The 13,745-nt window shown below is 58.6% G+C and overlaps 2 protein-coding genes across 4 annotated transcripts; both read right to left on the bottom strand.

Moving 5' to 3' along the window:
* Positions 1–856: 856 nt before the first annotated feature.
* Positions 857–5,136, bottom strand: LAT (linker for activation of T cells). Its single transcript, XM_012639112.1, has 12 exons — positions 4,756–5,136; positions 4,545–4,572; positions 4,421–4,455; positions 4,088–4,175; positions 3,882–3,946; positions 3,748–3,777; positions 3,595–3,661; positions 3,433–3,521; positions 1,724–1,786; positions 1,475–1,537; positions 1,295–1,380; positions 857–1,110 (listed from the first exon to the last, which is right to left on the bottom strand). Exons 1-11 carry the CDS (start codon positions 4,856–4,858, stop codon positions 1,301–1,303), a joined length of 711 nt encoding a protein of 236 aa, XP_012494566.1. The 5' UTR covers positions 4,859–5,136; the 3' UTR covers positions 857–1,110; positions 1,295–1,300.
* A 616-nt stretch (positions 5,137–5,752) lies between these two features.
* On the bottom strand, positions 5,753–13,485 carry SPNS1 (spinster homolog 1 (Drosophila)). 3 transcript variants are annotated; one of them, XM_012639108.1, is made up of 13 exons: positions 13,377–13,485; positions 12,838–13,129; positions 12,675–12,740; positions 10,847–10,983; positions 9,722–9,873; positions 9,561–9,627; positions 8,657–8,802; positions 8,018–8,173; positions 7,510–7,699; positions 7,118–7,183; positions 6,784–6,882; positions 6,317–6,488; positions 5,753–6,097 (listed from the first exon to the last, which is right to left on the bottom strand). In XM_012639108.1, exons 2-13 carry the CDS (start codon positions 13,076–13,078, stop codon positions 6,003–6,005), a joined length of 1,587 nt encoding a protein of 528 aa, XP_012494562.1. In that variant the 5' UTR covers positions 13,079–13,129; positions 13,377–13,485; the 3' UTR covers positions 5,753–6,002. The 3 variants fall into 3 exon arrangements, with proteins under 3 accessions (XP_012494562.1, XP_012494563.1, XP_012494564.1); XM_012639109.1 differs by having other exon boundaries at positions 12,838–13,145; positions 13,377–13,434; XM_012639110.1 differs by lacking the exon at positions 8,018–8,173 and having other exon boundaries at positions 13,377–13,465.
* Positions 13,486–13,745: the final 260 nt, after the last annotated feature.

Genomic DNA, 13,745 nt, shown 5'->3' with positions numbered 1-13,745 from the left:
AGATCCCTGGGCTGCCCCTCCCCTGCTCAAGTGGCGCCACCTGCCCACACCTGCGCCGGTCAGGGTGGCCAGGGGACAGGTCTGGGTCACATGCTCACCGCCAATCTCCATGGCCACACGGAAGGAGACTGGGAAAGCAGTGGATGCAGTGAAAACGACAGGTGCCCATCACCCTCGCTGCTCAAGGTGGGCTTCATGGAACAGCAGCATCGGAATCACCTGGGAGCGCCTCAGAGCTGCAAAGTCCCAGGCCCCAGCCCAGACCTACTGAGTCAGAACCTGCAGCGCAGCAAGACCGCAGGTGAGTCACCTGCACATCAAAGTCTGAAAGTGCTGTGCTGCACGCTAGCTTTTTTAGTTACTCAGGCAATTTTTAAGTTCTATTTTATTGAGAACCACAAAAGGTAAGAACCTTTGAGGTCACCAGGTCCAGTCCCTCGATCTAAGGATGGAGAAACCAAGGGCCAGCGGGGAAGGGTGTTGCTGGTAACACCCGCTCCCCACCCAGGGTTCCCCCGCACCCCACACTGCCATCGTCACAGCCAGTGGCTGCCACTCCCATGGGCTAGCTCATGGGGAGATGCATTCTGAGCCCCAGCAGTGCCAGCCTGAGTCAGAAGGCCTCGCTCAGGTGAGCGTCCCAGCCACTGTCTGCTGCCACTCACATGCCAGGGCCGTCAGGAGGACGGGTCCCCCGTGGAGGATGGACACACACAGATACACACACACACAGATCCGATGCTCCCTGGGTCAGACTAGCACAGACATGCTCAACATGGACACTCAACACAGACACACACGGGCCCACAGGCCCAGTCTGACCCACGGGCTCCCCAAAGCCAAGAGCAGTACAGACCACACCGGCCTTTATTCTATTACAATAGGGCTGGGGCCAGGGTAGTTCATTCTCAGGCTGCGTCAGAAGGTGCAGAGTTGCTGGGGGGACACAGAGTGCACCCCAAAGTGACAATAAGTTAGGGGAGAAATTTTCAAACTGTTGTCAGGCTGGAGCCAGGGCAGGGCACCAAGTGGGGCACCCCAGAGCCACTTCCAGCTGCCCAGCTCAGCCCTCCCAGGCAAGGCTGGTTCCAGGACAGACACGGCCTCACACTGAAACACAACAGGGCAGGGAAGAAAGGCAGGGGTCCTGGGGTCAGGTCAGTGGTGCCAGCAAGGTACCCAGCGTCACAGAGGGTGGGCCTCAGGTGGTGGGCAGCGGTCGGGAGGGGAGTCCTCCAGGGGGAGAGAAGAGCCTGCAGGCCCAGGGAGGGCTGGGGCAGGGAGGGCTTCTCACCAGGCCTCAGTTAAGCTCTTGCAGATTCTCATAATCTGGAGCTCCCTCTTCCTCCTCATCCTCCATCTCCTGGGAGTTCAGGATCGCTACAAGGGGAGGGGAGGCTGGTCTCTAGCTTGCAGGCCATCCCCCCAGGCCCAAGGCAGCTCCCCCAGCTTCCGCTCCCCTCACCCCACACACCAGGCTCGGTCCTGGCCACTGGCGGCAGCTCCTGGGACACATTCACATACTCCCGGCTGCCATCTGTGGGGACAGGTCAGACGAAGAGGTGGCCACACAAAGGGGCAGGCCACACTGAGGGGGAGAAGGTAGGAGGACCCCCAGACAGAGGGATAGGGGTGTGGCTGTCCCAGGGTGGGGTCAGACCACACCGAGAGTGGAGCAGGGCAGAGGGGTTCAGGGCAGGCATCGGGAGCGCTGGCCACTCACCCAGAGATGCTTCCCCGCTCTCCTCGCTCTCAGGGACGTTCACGTAATCCTCACTGGACTCCACTGCAGGAAAGCCACAGCACCCACCCGACCCCAGCACCGTTACCAGAGACCCTCAGCCACAGACTCCCAGAGACCCCCCAACCTCAGGTGTCCAGGGCTCTCCAAGGGCAGACACCCCCATCAGTCCCCCAGGATGCAGCGAGAGCACTGTAGACTGGCAGTGATGGTGGCTGGACGAGAACGCGGGTGTGCAGACAGAGAGGGGAGGCCCGCCTCACCAGGGCCGGCTACAGCGAAGGGAATCATGGGGGAGCAGGAGGATCACAAGATGGCAGACCCTGGCACGGATCCCAGGCAGGGGAGCAGGGACGGAGGGCAGCTCAGGGCCACAGGAGTTTGCTGGCATGTGTGGAGGGAGAGGACACACTCGGCCCAGCAGGTGCCTCCTGCCCTGGCCCCTGCTCCCTACCCGCCAGCCACTGCCTAGCCCATCCTTTCGTAGCCCTTGTGGCACCTAGCACTGTCTACATTATTTGGTTCTTTTCTGCGTCACCTTGTTTCTGCATGTGCACGTGGACATGGCGGGCTTTAGAGCCAGACCACCCCAGTTCCAGCACCAACCAACCATGTCACCTCAGACAAGTGACCTAAGCTCTCTGTGCCTCAGCTTTCTCATCTGTAAAATGGGGCTAGCAACAGTCCCCGATTCATGGGATTGTCATGAGGATTACAGCAGAGAATAGTAAAACGTGCCTGTCACCTGGTCGGTGCTGCCAAGTGTCTGTTAAACAAATAACCCGCAGCCATCACACAGAGGGGACAACTGAGCACTGCAGGGGCAGCAGCAGGCCCAAGAGCACCTGGGAACCACTAAGTTTAATAAATTAACACACATAAAACTCTTAGCGGGGCAGGGAGGAGACCCTCAATGAATGCTATCACTACAGCCGGCCTTGTTAACCGTTATGTCCCTGGTATCAGCCCAGCAGAGGCACCCGGTAAGTGAATGAATGAATGAATGAATGAATGAATGCAAGCATGAAAAAGAAACGTGGACAGACACTCTGGAGCTCAGGAGAGAGATGGCAAATTGGGTATCTGGATGACAAATGAAGCCAGCGTGTGGAAGGGATAGCCCAGAACAGGTATATAGAGAGAGGAGAAAACAACAGAAAACAGGACCCCCAGACATCAAGGCAAGCCCAGAGGATGAGACCAGGCGAATGGCACCATAACGAAGGCAGAAAAGCAGCTCAAAGGAAACTGAGACAACGCAGGAAGCAGAAGAAAACTTACACACACACACACACACACACACACAGAGCTTCTAATTAAATTCCTTGGAGATTTGTAAGATGATATGGCCTCCATGAAACAAGAACAGGAGGCTATGAAAAAGGAACATGTGGAGACCAAGAAAGAGCTTTTGGACAGGAGAAATGAAATTTCAGTAGGAGGGTTGAAGAATCAAGTCAGGAAAATCTCTTAGAGAGTAAATGGAAAAGACAAAGAAAGAGGAAAGGGAAGAGAAAAAGTAAGAACATCAGAGGAGCAGAGCAGGAAGCCCAATATGTGAAGGATAGCAATTCCCGAAAGGGAGATCCAAGAGGACAGAAGTGTAGCAGGCATCAAAGACATCGCAGGAGAGAGAAGAGTAAGGAGCCCAAGTCGCACAAGGTGGCGGGGGCCAGGAACGCCGGACTCACTGGAGAAGGCGCTGTCTCGGAGGCCGGGCTTGCTGGGCGCGGGAGCTGCAGCAGTGCTGGCAGCCGGGGTGCTGTCAGGAAGCACCACCCTGCAAGGAAGTAACAGGCAGGTGAGCGAGGACCCTGGCTGGCCTCAAACCCACCTCCCACCTGGCCACTCACAGGTAGCCCTCGTTGTTGTGGTAGTCGTCCTCGTCCTCGTTCTCATCCGCGTCCTCACGGGGTGGCTCTGGGGGTAACAATATAGGGGTCACCTAATCTGGGACAGGCCCCAGCCTCCCCACCCCGCCTGGGCACCCAGGGTCCCGGACGCACCCTCGTTCTCGTAGCTCGCCACGCTGTTGGCTTCCGGGAGAGAGCGAGAGGGAAACTGAGTCAGCTCAGGCGGGGGGGGCCCATCTTCCACCCAGCCCCAGCCCTCAGAGACCCTCTCCACATGGGACCCTTACCACCATCTGAATCCTGCCGGGAAGACGGCATCCGATGAGAGCCTCCGGGAGGCTGAGGAGATCTTCTGGGAGTCAAAGGTCAAGGGTCATGCATTGGGTGGGGCTCGGGGGGGGGCAAGAGGAGTTGCAACAGGGAAGGAAGCCCCCAATCGGAGGTAAGGGGATAGATTGGGAGCTGGAGGGGAAGGAGTTCGGGGGCTACTCACGGGATGGGGACCAGATCCGGCTGGCTCGGAGGTAGGTAAGAGGTGCCAGGCGGGTAGGAGGTGGCGGGTGGCCAGGGAGCGGGCGTGTCTGAGGACACAGAACCAAGCTTGAAGGAAGGACTCCAGGCATCCTGCCCCTACCCTGGTCAAGGCCTCGAAGGGCAGACTAACCCCCTGAAACCCCTGTGCCCTGGACACACCTAGGGGTTCCCATCTGCCCCCAGCCCAGCTCAGGGCCACGTGGACAGTCCCAGGGGGCCGAACAAAGGTGCACACCCGCTCACATGCCAGGGGTCCCCTACACCCAAGGTGGGGGACCCTCCATATACTCACAAGACGGTTTGATCAGGATGCTCCTTGGGTACAAACTGGTGGGAGAGACACAGCTTGGGTATGCGGTCAAGAGAGGCCCCAACCCCGCCCCACCACCGGGTGTTGAGGGACAGGGCAGACTCACCCATCTGAGGACGCGCTGTCATACGAGTCTGGGAAAGAGATGGCTGGTGAGGCAGGAAGGGGGTGCTGTGGGGAAAGCCTGCTAGAGCCCAGGGGGCTCTGAGTCCCTGGGAGCAGGACGGGCAGGGACAGCGTTGGGTGGACAAAGGGGAGTGGGTGAGGGCCCCGTCAGTGGGCCCTAACATCCAGGGTACCACCAGCTCCCCTCTCACCTGGCAACTTGCGGCAGCGCACACACAGGGCCAGCAGCAGCACGGCCAGGAGCGGCAGCAGCAGCAGGCCCAGCACGTAGGGGACCAGGACGGCCCCCTCCATCTGCAGGGGAGAGCTCCGACCAGACTGGCTGCACCCCACAGGCCCCTCAAGGGAAGAGCCACAGCAGGGAGAGGACTGGGCCCAGTGGGGCGCAGGCGCCAGGGAGGCAGCAGGCTGGGGTGCCGCAGGGAGGCAGCTGCTCCTCCTTGGGGTCCCTGGACCCCCTCCCTAGATGGGCTGAGTGGGGTCAGCGCTGGCTCTGGGAGCCCTTGGTCCCAGAGCAGTCAGGCCAGGGCCTGGGCTGGAGTCCGGGGCTCCAGCCACCTGCTGCTCGGTCCCCGCACCCCAGCCGTACCTGCCCCTCGTTGGCGCCTGCCTCCCCTCCGCCTGAGGCAGGAAGCTGTGGTGAGCGCTGGGTGAGGGCAGGAAATCATCGGGCTCCTCAGCTGGCTGCGCCCGCCCCTTCCCACCCCCACCCAGCCCGTGGGGAGGGGGTGGGGGAGGCCCAAGGAGCCACCCCCAGGTTCTCAAGAGGGTGTGCTGGCCTCCAGGACAAGGGACAATTCACGACACAGTGGGAGGAGGAGAGACCCTCACAGGCTGGCCAGCAGCTGTGGCCTCCACCTCCATGGGCTGGGGAGGCAGCAAGCCGAGAGGCTCTGGCAGTGGGAATTGTGAGGTGCAGAGGGTCGTGCCCACCCCCACCTCCCTGAGGCCTGCGTGCCACCGGGGCAGGCTCCGGGGAAGCACGGGCATGACTCACGGTCACACCGAGCCAGCTCAGCGGACAGCAGTCCTCCCTCTTGATCACCCAGCCCAGAAGGGCAGAGACTCACCCAAGGCCCCACAGATGAGACCCAATAGTCCCCGGAAACCCTGGGGTGGAGACAGAGCATCCCCTACAGTCCAGAGGTCAGAGGTCACCAGCACCCAGGGAAAGACTTGAGCAGGCTCTTGGGGTCTGGCTACAAATTTTATTTCATTACAAATAGCACCGAGCCCCTGGGGTTGCCCCTGTGGAGGGGATTCTGCTCCTGGACCCCCGCCTCCTCCCTTGGGCTGCCCATGTAGTGTCTGGGAGCTGAGACGTGGCCCACGGTCCCTCCTGGAAGCCGGGCCAGGCCAAATGTTTAGGTCCATGTACCCCGTGGGGCAAGTCCTGGGCCACTGCTGACAGATGTACACACAGGTATCCAACGACCTCTCAGATGAGTACACTGGACACAGGGACCCGGGTGGAGCGGCCTCGCTGGGGCACCACGATCTGGTCATCCGCGGGCCCTGCCTCGGGCAGCAGACCTACGGGGGAAGGGTCAGAGCCAGGGCTGGATGGACAGACACAAAGCCAGAGCAGGGACAAACAGATGCTGGAACACAGACGGGGCAGCAGCAGAGAGCACCAGAGCTGTGGACCCGGACAGGCCCAAAGCTGAATAAAGGGAAAACTGTGGACTGAGGGACACAGATGGACAGACAGGCAGCACCAAGCAGCTGGGCAGGGTGCGGCCTCCAACTGACCCTGCACGTGCAGCTGGGCCCGGTGGCGGTCACCCTCAATGAAGATGGCGGTGCCCAGGAAGGCAGCACCGCCCAGCGCCCCGACGAAGGCGCAGAGCATGAGAGAGAACTGCAGGGCCCGGAACTCGGACAAGAAGGAGGGGGGCCAGCCCCGGCGCAGGCGGTCAGAGATCTGCAGGAGGACAGGGGCAGGAGAGTCAGGGAGAGACCCAGGGAGGAGCCCCCAAACTCCAATGGAGCCTGGAGAAGGGAAGACAGTTTGGACTGCCAAGGTGAGGTCCTCCCTGGCCTCACGGGTGGAATCTTCCAAGACAAAATCCTTCCCCTCTAGCTAAGGACGGAAGGTGAGCACAGGGGCCTAAAAGGAGCTTCCAATTTCGCCAGGCTCAGGCCACCCGCCAGTGGCAGGAGTGCCCGTGCCAGGTCCCCTACTCCCCACCCCATCCCAGCCAAGGGGCAGTGCTCACCAGGCCAATGAGGTAGGGGCTCCCAGCGTCACCCAGCAGGTGGGACAGCACGATCTGGAAGGCCTCGGCGGTGGACCGTCGCGTGGGGATCACCACATACTAGGGGGAGGAGCTCAATGGGGCTCTCAAGAGCAGGGGCAGGGGACCAGGTCAGGGCCAAGGCTGGGGTCAGAGGTGTGACCAAGGACGAGGTCACAGGGCAGGCCAGGGCTGTGGGCTGGAGCCTGCAGTCAGCGGGGGCTGGGTTTTGAGGAGGGTGGAAGCCACGGTCTAGAGCGGGTGAGGTCTCCTGAACTAGCCTCCAGGCTAACCACGGAGCTGCCCAGCTACTCACCAGAAGGATATCAGCCACGATGGCCCAGTTCATGGACAGCAGTGTCTCTCCAATAAAGATGAAAATCTGGGGGATGGGAGTGGGTAGGGTCTTATCACAACAAGGCCACACACGGGTGTGCACCCATCCCAGGCTCCTCTATTAACTCATTAATCATCACCACACCCCTGTGACACTGGTGCTACTGTTACTCCCATTTCACAGATAACAAAAGTGAGCACAGAGAGGTTAAGCTGCTTGCCCAGTGTCACACAGCTGGGAAAGGCCAGAGCTGTGATTCAAAAGCAGGCATTCCACCGAAAGCAGGCCTGGCTGACCCTAGTCCTGCCCCGATGCACTGTTCCTCCCCCTAGGACCCAGACCACCCCTCTTGTCACCTGCCGGCTACTTACATAGGTGGCCACGATGCTACCACGGGCGCAGGTGAGGGACAGGAAGAGGAAGGGTGCAGAACCCAAGAGGCCAGCAGCACAGACCAGCGGGTCTGCCCGGGGGTTGGAGCGGCGCAGGCGGCGGCTGATCTCCACGCCCAGGCCCACGCCCAGGATCCCGGTCAGGCAGGTGATGAGCCCAAAGATGAGACTAGGGGGTGGGGAAGGGGTATGGGGGCCAGTCCTGCCTGCACAGCCCCCAGGCTGGCCCCCACAGCCCGCAGAGGAAGACAGCCCATCCCAGCCACCCCCACAATCGGGTCCATCCCAGCACAGCACCCCAAGGTCACACAGCCCCTAGAGGCAGGTGTCATCCCATTACGTGTTTCCCAGACCAGGAAACAGACTCTGGGAGAAGATGTAGCTTGTGGACTTGGGATTGGAAGTCCGTGCCTGGGTGTGAATCATGGACCCTCTTCGTTCCACCCCTGCCACCTACAGGCCACCTAGCCCAGCCCCCTCTGGGTACCTGTCAGAGGAAGAACAGGAGTCTCCAGGAAGGCAGGGTGGGGTCTCCCCCAGGACCACACGGGAACGCAGCAGGAATGCGGGAGCCCACAGAGCCAGGGAGCCCGTAACAAAGGCCACAGCAGTGAAGCCAAGAGAAGACAGGACAAAGCTAGGACTGCAGAGAGTTGCGAGGGCGGAAGTCAGACTCCGCTGAGGTATTGAGGCAGGAGGGGCCTCTCTCCTCCTTTCTGGCTTATTTTTCTTTTTCTTGCCCAGGGTCCTGGCACGTGACGATAGAACCGGCGGACGGGAAGCCACCAGCACTGACAACACAACCCTGAGGGGGCTGGAGCCCTTCCCCTCTGCCTCTGTCCATAATGGGGAGTGGGATCACATGCCTACTCCCTGCCAAGAAAAGGACAGTCTAGCTTATTTTAGTAAGGTCAGAACACTGGGACCACATGAAGGCTATCCTAGCTCCCAGGACCTGGGCCTGTAATTAAAGAAGCTGACACAAGGGGGCAGTTGTGACTGAATTCCTGGTCTTGGGGTGGGCCCGTTGGCAGAAAAGAAAACAGTGAACATGCCCACTGAAATCTCAGCTGTCAGGGCCTCCCTGGGGGCCTCAGATGTTGGTCTAGGAGGGGACTAAACTCACTTTCTTGCCAGAGCCCTCAGATCTGCCCACCACGAGGTGGGGCTCAGGGGCGGCGAATCTGAGCGGCGTTCTACAGCTCCCCTCGGTGGCTCCCGTACTACCAGGAAAAGCAGCAGAACAGCCACCACTCCGAGACCTGGTGTCACCTGGGGAGAGAGTGGGCTTCAGGACAGGCAGACACAACCCCTGGGGCTGGGGAGAGTGAGGGGGTACAGACAACTTGGGCCCCAAGACCTCGAACATCCACATGCTGCTCAAACAAGCTGGACCTGTAATGGGCGGGTGTTGCTACTAGGGGCCACCCTATTTTAGTAAGCCTAACTTTGCTTCCTTTTTGGTAACTGCATCCTAATTTTCGTTTGGGAAACCGCTCCCCTAACTTCTCTCAATCCACATGGTTCAAGGAGGATTCAAGGCTTGGCCAGTGGGAGTACTGCTACCCAGCCCAGCCTCAATGACCGATTCCACAGCAGGCACGTGAGCCACACTCATCTAATCAGACACCGTCCCAGGACTACAGCTCAAGGATCCAAGGTGCTGACATTTCTAAATGGGAAGATAATTATTTGGAGCTTTCACATGCTTGAGAATGAAGTTAACACAGAGGAAAATAAAGCTAAGAAGAGGGCAATTGAATTCCTGTGATGGTGTGGGAGCCTGGATCCGGCTTTACCTGAAGCTCACCCTGGGACTTTCCATGAAGAAAGCCAACACAGTCCCTTTTGGGGGCTTACAATGGGTTTCTGTCACCCGCAAGCAAGAGTTCTATCTACCACATGGCTTCACGGTGAGGGCGGCCAGCTTCCTGCAAAGTGAGCACTGCCTCAAAAAGGGAGTGTATGAAGGTAGGAAAGGGGGATCAGTGAGAACGTGGCAGGTTGCCCCAGGCCATGACTAGACTCACCCTCAGAGCCCAGTGCCAGTCCCCAGCCACATCCTTTACTTTGGAGCCTGCAATGTAACCCAGACCACTGTGGGGGGAGGGGGGAAAAAAGGGACAGCCAGTCAGTCAAGTCTCCCCTGCCAGGCCCATCTGCCTCCCCACCAGGCCCAGGGCCCCCTCACCTGCCCACCGGAATGGCGAAATAGAACACGCTGAGCATTCGACTCCTCTGGTCGGCCACAAAGAGGTCAGCGATGAGCGTGGGGGCGATGGTGGAGTAACTGGCCTCCCCGACCCCCACCAGGCCCCGGGTCAGGAGGAGCAGCCAGAAACGCTGGGGAACGAGACGGGGAGAGGTGGTGCCCTGCCCTGCAGCGGCCTCCTGGGCCACCTCGCCAGCCCACTCCGGAGAGGCAGCAGGGACGGCAGAAGAGGCCTGGATTTTACAATCAGACAGACCTGAGCTTGAATGCCGGCTCCACCACTGACTAGCTGTGACTCTGGGAAAGTAACTTAACCTCTCTGAGCCTCAGTTTCCTCATCTGCAAAAGGAGGATAACAACTTATTCACATAGCTATTGTGAGGACTGGATAATAAGAGGCCTAAATAAGACACCCTGGTGGTGAATAATAATTTTAGGTGGGAGATCATTTGTCTACCAAAGACATCTGAAGCTAAGGACGGGTATATCACCCATGTAGGTCTTGGGGCTGAGGACAGAGTTCTGGGCACAGTGAGAACTGACAGAGGAGCCTTCAAAGGAGCAAAGAAGCACCTGCCAGGGAGACAAGAGGAAAACCGGAAGAGTGTGGCGTCATAGAAATTAGAAAAGAGTTTCAGGAAGGAGGAAGTGGGTCAATAGCGCCAGAGGCTCCAGAGATCTAGCACCAGGAGGACACGGCAGACTCTGGAAAGAGCAGAGTCACAGAGCAGTGGGTGCAAGGGGTGAGTGGGAGGTGAGGGAGGGATCCAGGGGGCCTTTCAGGAAGTCTGACCAGGAAGGCAAAGAGGGAGAGAGGGGCAGTCCAGCAAAGGCTTTTGCCATGGCAGAGAAGCGTGAGTGTCTAGGTATGTAGTGGAAGGAGTCAGTGGTCAGGGGAAGAGGGGATGATGGACAGAAGGTTCTGGAAGAAAAGGAAAGGGGGTGGGGTGGGCAGATTAACTCAGGCTAGGAGGGGGTATAACATGGCATGGGCCAAGGAAACTGCAGAGGTCTCCAGGCCTAGTCTGAAATGACTCCCAGGAGCAGCGGCAGAGACTGGGGGCATGGGAGCGGGCAGAAGCAGGAGCCGGCTTGGGGCCTCACCTCTCTGGGGATGAAGGATGACCCCAGTGTCACCAGGGACCAGAAGGCAATGCCCCCGCACATGAGATACTTCCGATTGTACCTGTCACCCAGGTAGCCAAACACAGGTGCCAACACCATGTAACTGGAGATGAACACTGGGGGGAAGGAGAGAGTCACAGCCCAGCCCAGTGCCCGTGCCCTTACCCCACCCCCAGCTGGAATGGCTAAAGCAACAAGACGCTCACCTTCTTCTCCCTGACTGCACACCACCCCCATATCCCAACCCTGAAACCCATCAGAGCTTCCTGCTAGGGGGACAGTCCAGCCCCATCTTCAGCATCTTTCCACACCTTCCACTGTAGAATGGATGGCCCTGCTGACTTGTCACTTCCTGCCACCTAACTAAGAACAAACTCCGAATGCCATAACTATGGCCCACAATGCCCTATCTAATCTAGCCCCTGCCTATCTGTCCCACCTCAGGGGCCACCCACTTTCCCTTCCTCTCTCTGCATCCCAACGGCCCAACTGCCAAGGTCAATACCATCTTAGGGGTTTGGGCAGCTGCTGTACCCTCTGGGACATTCTCTCCTCTCCCCTGAGCTTTACAGAACTTAGCTCCTTCTAGCTCAGATAGGTTCTAGCTCAGATAGTTTCCTAGCCCCCTACACATCTGGTCCCCTCTATCACATATTTACTCTGTTTCCTCTTACATAGCACTATGCCTATGGAAAACTCTTTCATTCTAATTGAGGGTTTTACTGACTGTTGCCCCCTCGTGCACAGCAGAATGTCGGCTCCCAAGGCAAGGACCTTTCTTATATTGGCTATGACTGCGCTTCTAGCACTTAGCACACAGCCTAGCACGAAATAGGTGCTCGATAAACATGTTGAATGAAAAAGTGAATAAATGGGGCTGCCTAGAATGGTCTGCTTCTTCCCTCATCCAGCAGCTCTTCAGAGGTTTGCAGACCTTGCCCTCTGATCCCATTCTCATTGCTCCAGACTTCCCCCTAAACACCTCCAGTTCCTCATATGATGGCTCGGAACCGTGGGGAGAAAAGAACACTGCAAGACCTGGTTTCAAATTCCTGTTCTGCCTCTAACTTGTGTGACCCTGGGCAAGTCTTAACTCTTCTCCAAGCCTCAGTTTCTTTACAAACTGTAGATAACACTACCCACTTCCTCTATAAAACAGGAATAATAACACCTATTCCTCGGCTGATGCAAGGATTAGAAGACAATGGGCATAAAAGGTATTGGCAAAGTCCTGTAGTTGTTCTCATCACTTCCTCCAGGGCCTGGCACATAGTAGGTTCTCAGAAATGTTTGAGAAATGAACGAAGGAGGGAAGGAAGGAAGAGAGGACATGGCTCTGGCTTTGCCTCTCCTGCAAACCCCAGAGTTCTGAACAAGTAAAATTCCCCTCTGTTCCAGATACCCTCTCCTGCCATTATTTGTCGGGTGCCTACCATGTGCCAAACACTGCATTAGGCACTTCAAAGGCATTTCATTTAATCCTCACATCAGTCCTAAGAGATGACCTGTGTTATTACTAGTTCCATCTTACAGACAAGGAAAATGAGGCTTAGAGAGGTTGAGTGCCTTGCCTACCCTCGCATGGTAAGGAAGCGCTGAGATTTAAACCCAGGTCTGTCTTCACCATTACGCTAAACTGACTCCCTCTTTAAATGTGGTGTCCGGGCTGAAGAGAACAGGCCCAGAGCAAAATCAGAGCTATCAGCTCCCCCAGCTCTGGCCACTAAACCCCATTAATGAGGCCCCAGGCAGGCCAGCACATGGCCCCAGTTGGGGTACCAAAGGAAGCAGAGCTGCCCCTACTCACCGGTCTGGATGAGGCCAGAACTGCTGTCTCCGATGTTGAAGAACTGCTCGATGTCCGGAAGGACACCTGGGAAGGAGACTCAGGGATAGGCCGGCGAAGCAGCTCCACCCACGGGACCCCCTTCGTTTCTCCTAGTTATCTTTCTTCCAGAAGTTTCACCTACCAGCCACGGTGAAGCGGTCCATGTAGTTCAGTAGGTTGATGTAGCACAGCACGGCCACTATGAGAGCCGAATGGCCTGGAGACAAGCCTGTGATGCGCTGCAGCCCCTCCCGATCGGGGACCTCGGGCTCCCCGGACTTTGGGTTCGCCATGGATCCTGGTAACCCTGGGGTGCTGGGCACTGGCCGGTCGTCCGGGTCATCCGCTTGGCTGAGGAAGGGCGCGGTGTCGGACCCGGCCATGGTCCCAGGGGGCCGCGCCCGCCCGCGATCCGGTCACACCGACGATCTCACCTGAAAAGAGAGGAAGCTGGAAAAAGGAAGATGGAGGGAACCCAGGTGAGGGAAGTGCACCCGGAGACTGATAGGAGCCTGCCCCGAAGCACAGAGCATGGCTGGGAAGGGACCCGGGCCCTGTCACGCCTCCCCATCTCAGCTGACACACCGCGCGGAGGGGGCGTGTGGCATTCAGGTGACGTCTGGCACAGGGGAGGGTTGCGGAGGGCCCGATCGCCCATCCCACGTTGAGGCCACCCCTCACCCCAGGTAGGAGCCCACTGCACTCGCTGGCGCTCAGTCCTGGCGCTGCACCACGGCGGCCGCCATGTTGGCTTAGAGCCGGTCATGTGATACCGGCGGCGGGAACGCGTCCCCGCCAGCAAGCCCTCCGCACGTGACCGGCCGCCCACCTACGGAAGCCTCTGGGGTAGCTCGCCAAGCTCCTGCGTCACGTGACTGCCGACGGGTCGCCAGGGTAAACAGTGACCTGGTCCCAGACCCGGCAGTCCGGAAGCCTCAGCTGGCTGGGCGCCGTGGCAATCCGGCCGCTCTTCCCGCGGAGACCTCAAACCTGAGGGGCGTCCCTGACGTGGTGGAGTCGGCTATCCCTCCCGGATCTCAGTTGCCTTAT

Source organism: Propithecus coquereli, unplaced genomic scaffold, assembly GCF_000956105.1.
Source record: "Propithecus coquereli isolate 6110/MARCELLA unplaced genomic scaffold, Pcoq_1.0 Scaffold137, whole genome shotgun sequence".
NCBI classification, from domain to species: Eukaryota; Metazoa; Chordata; class Mammalia; order Primates; family Indriidae; genus Propithecus; species Propithecus coquereli.
The sequence above is the reverse complement of the archived record's forward strand: the minus strand, read 5'-3'. Positions and strand labels throughout refer to the sequence as shown.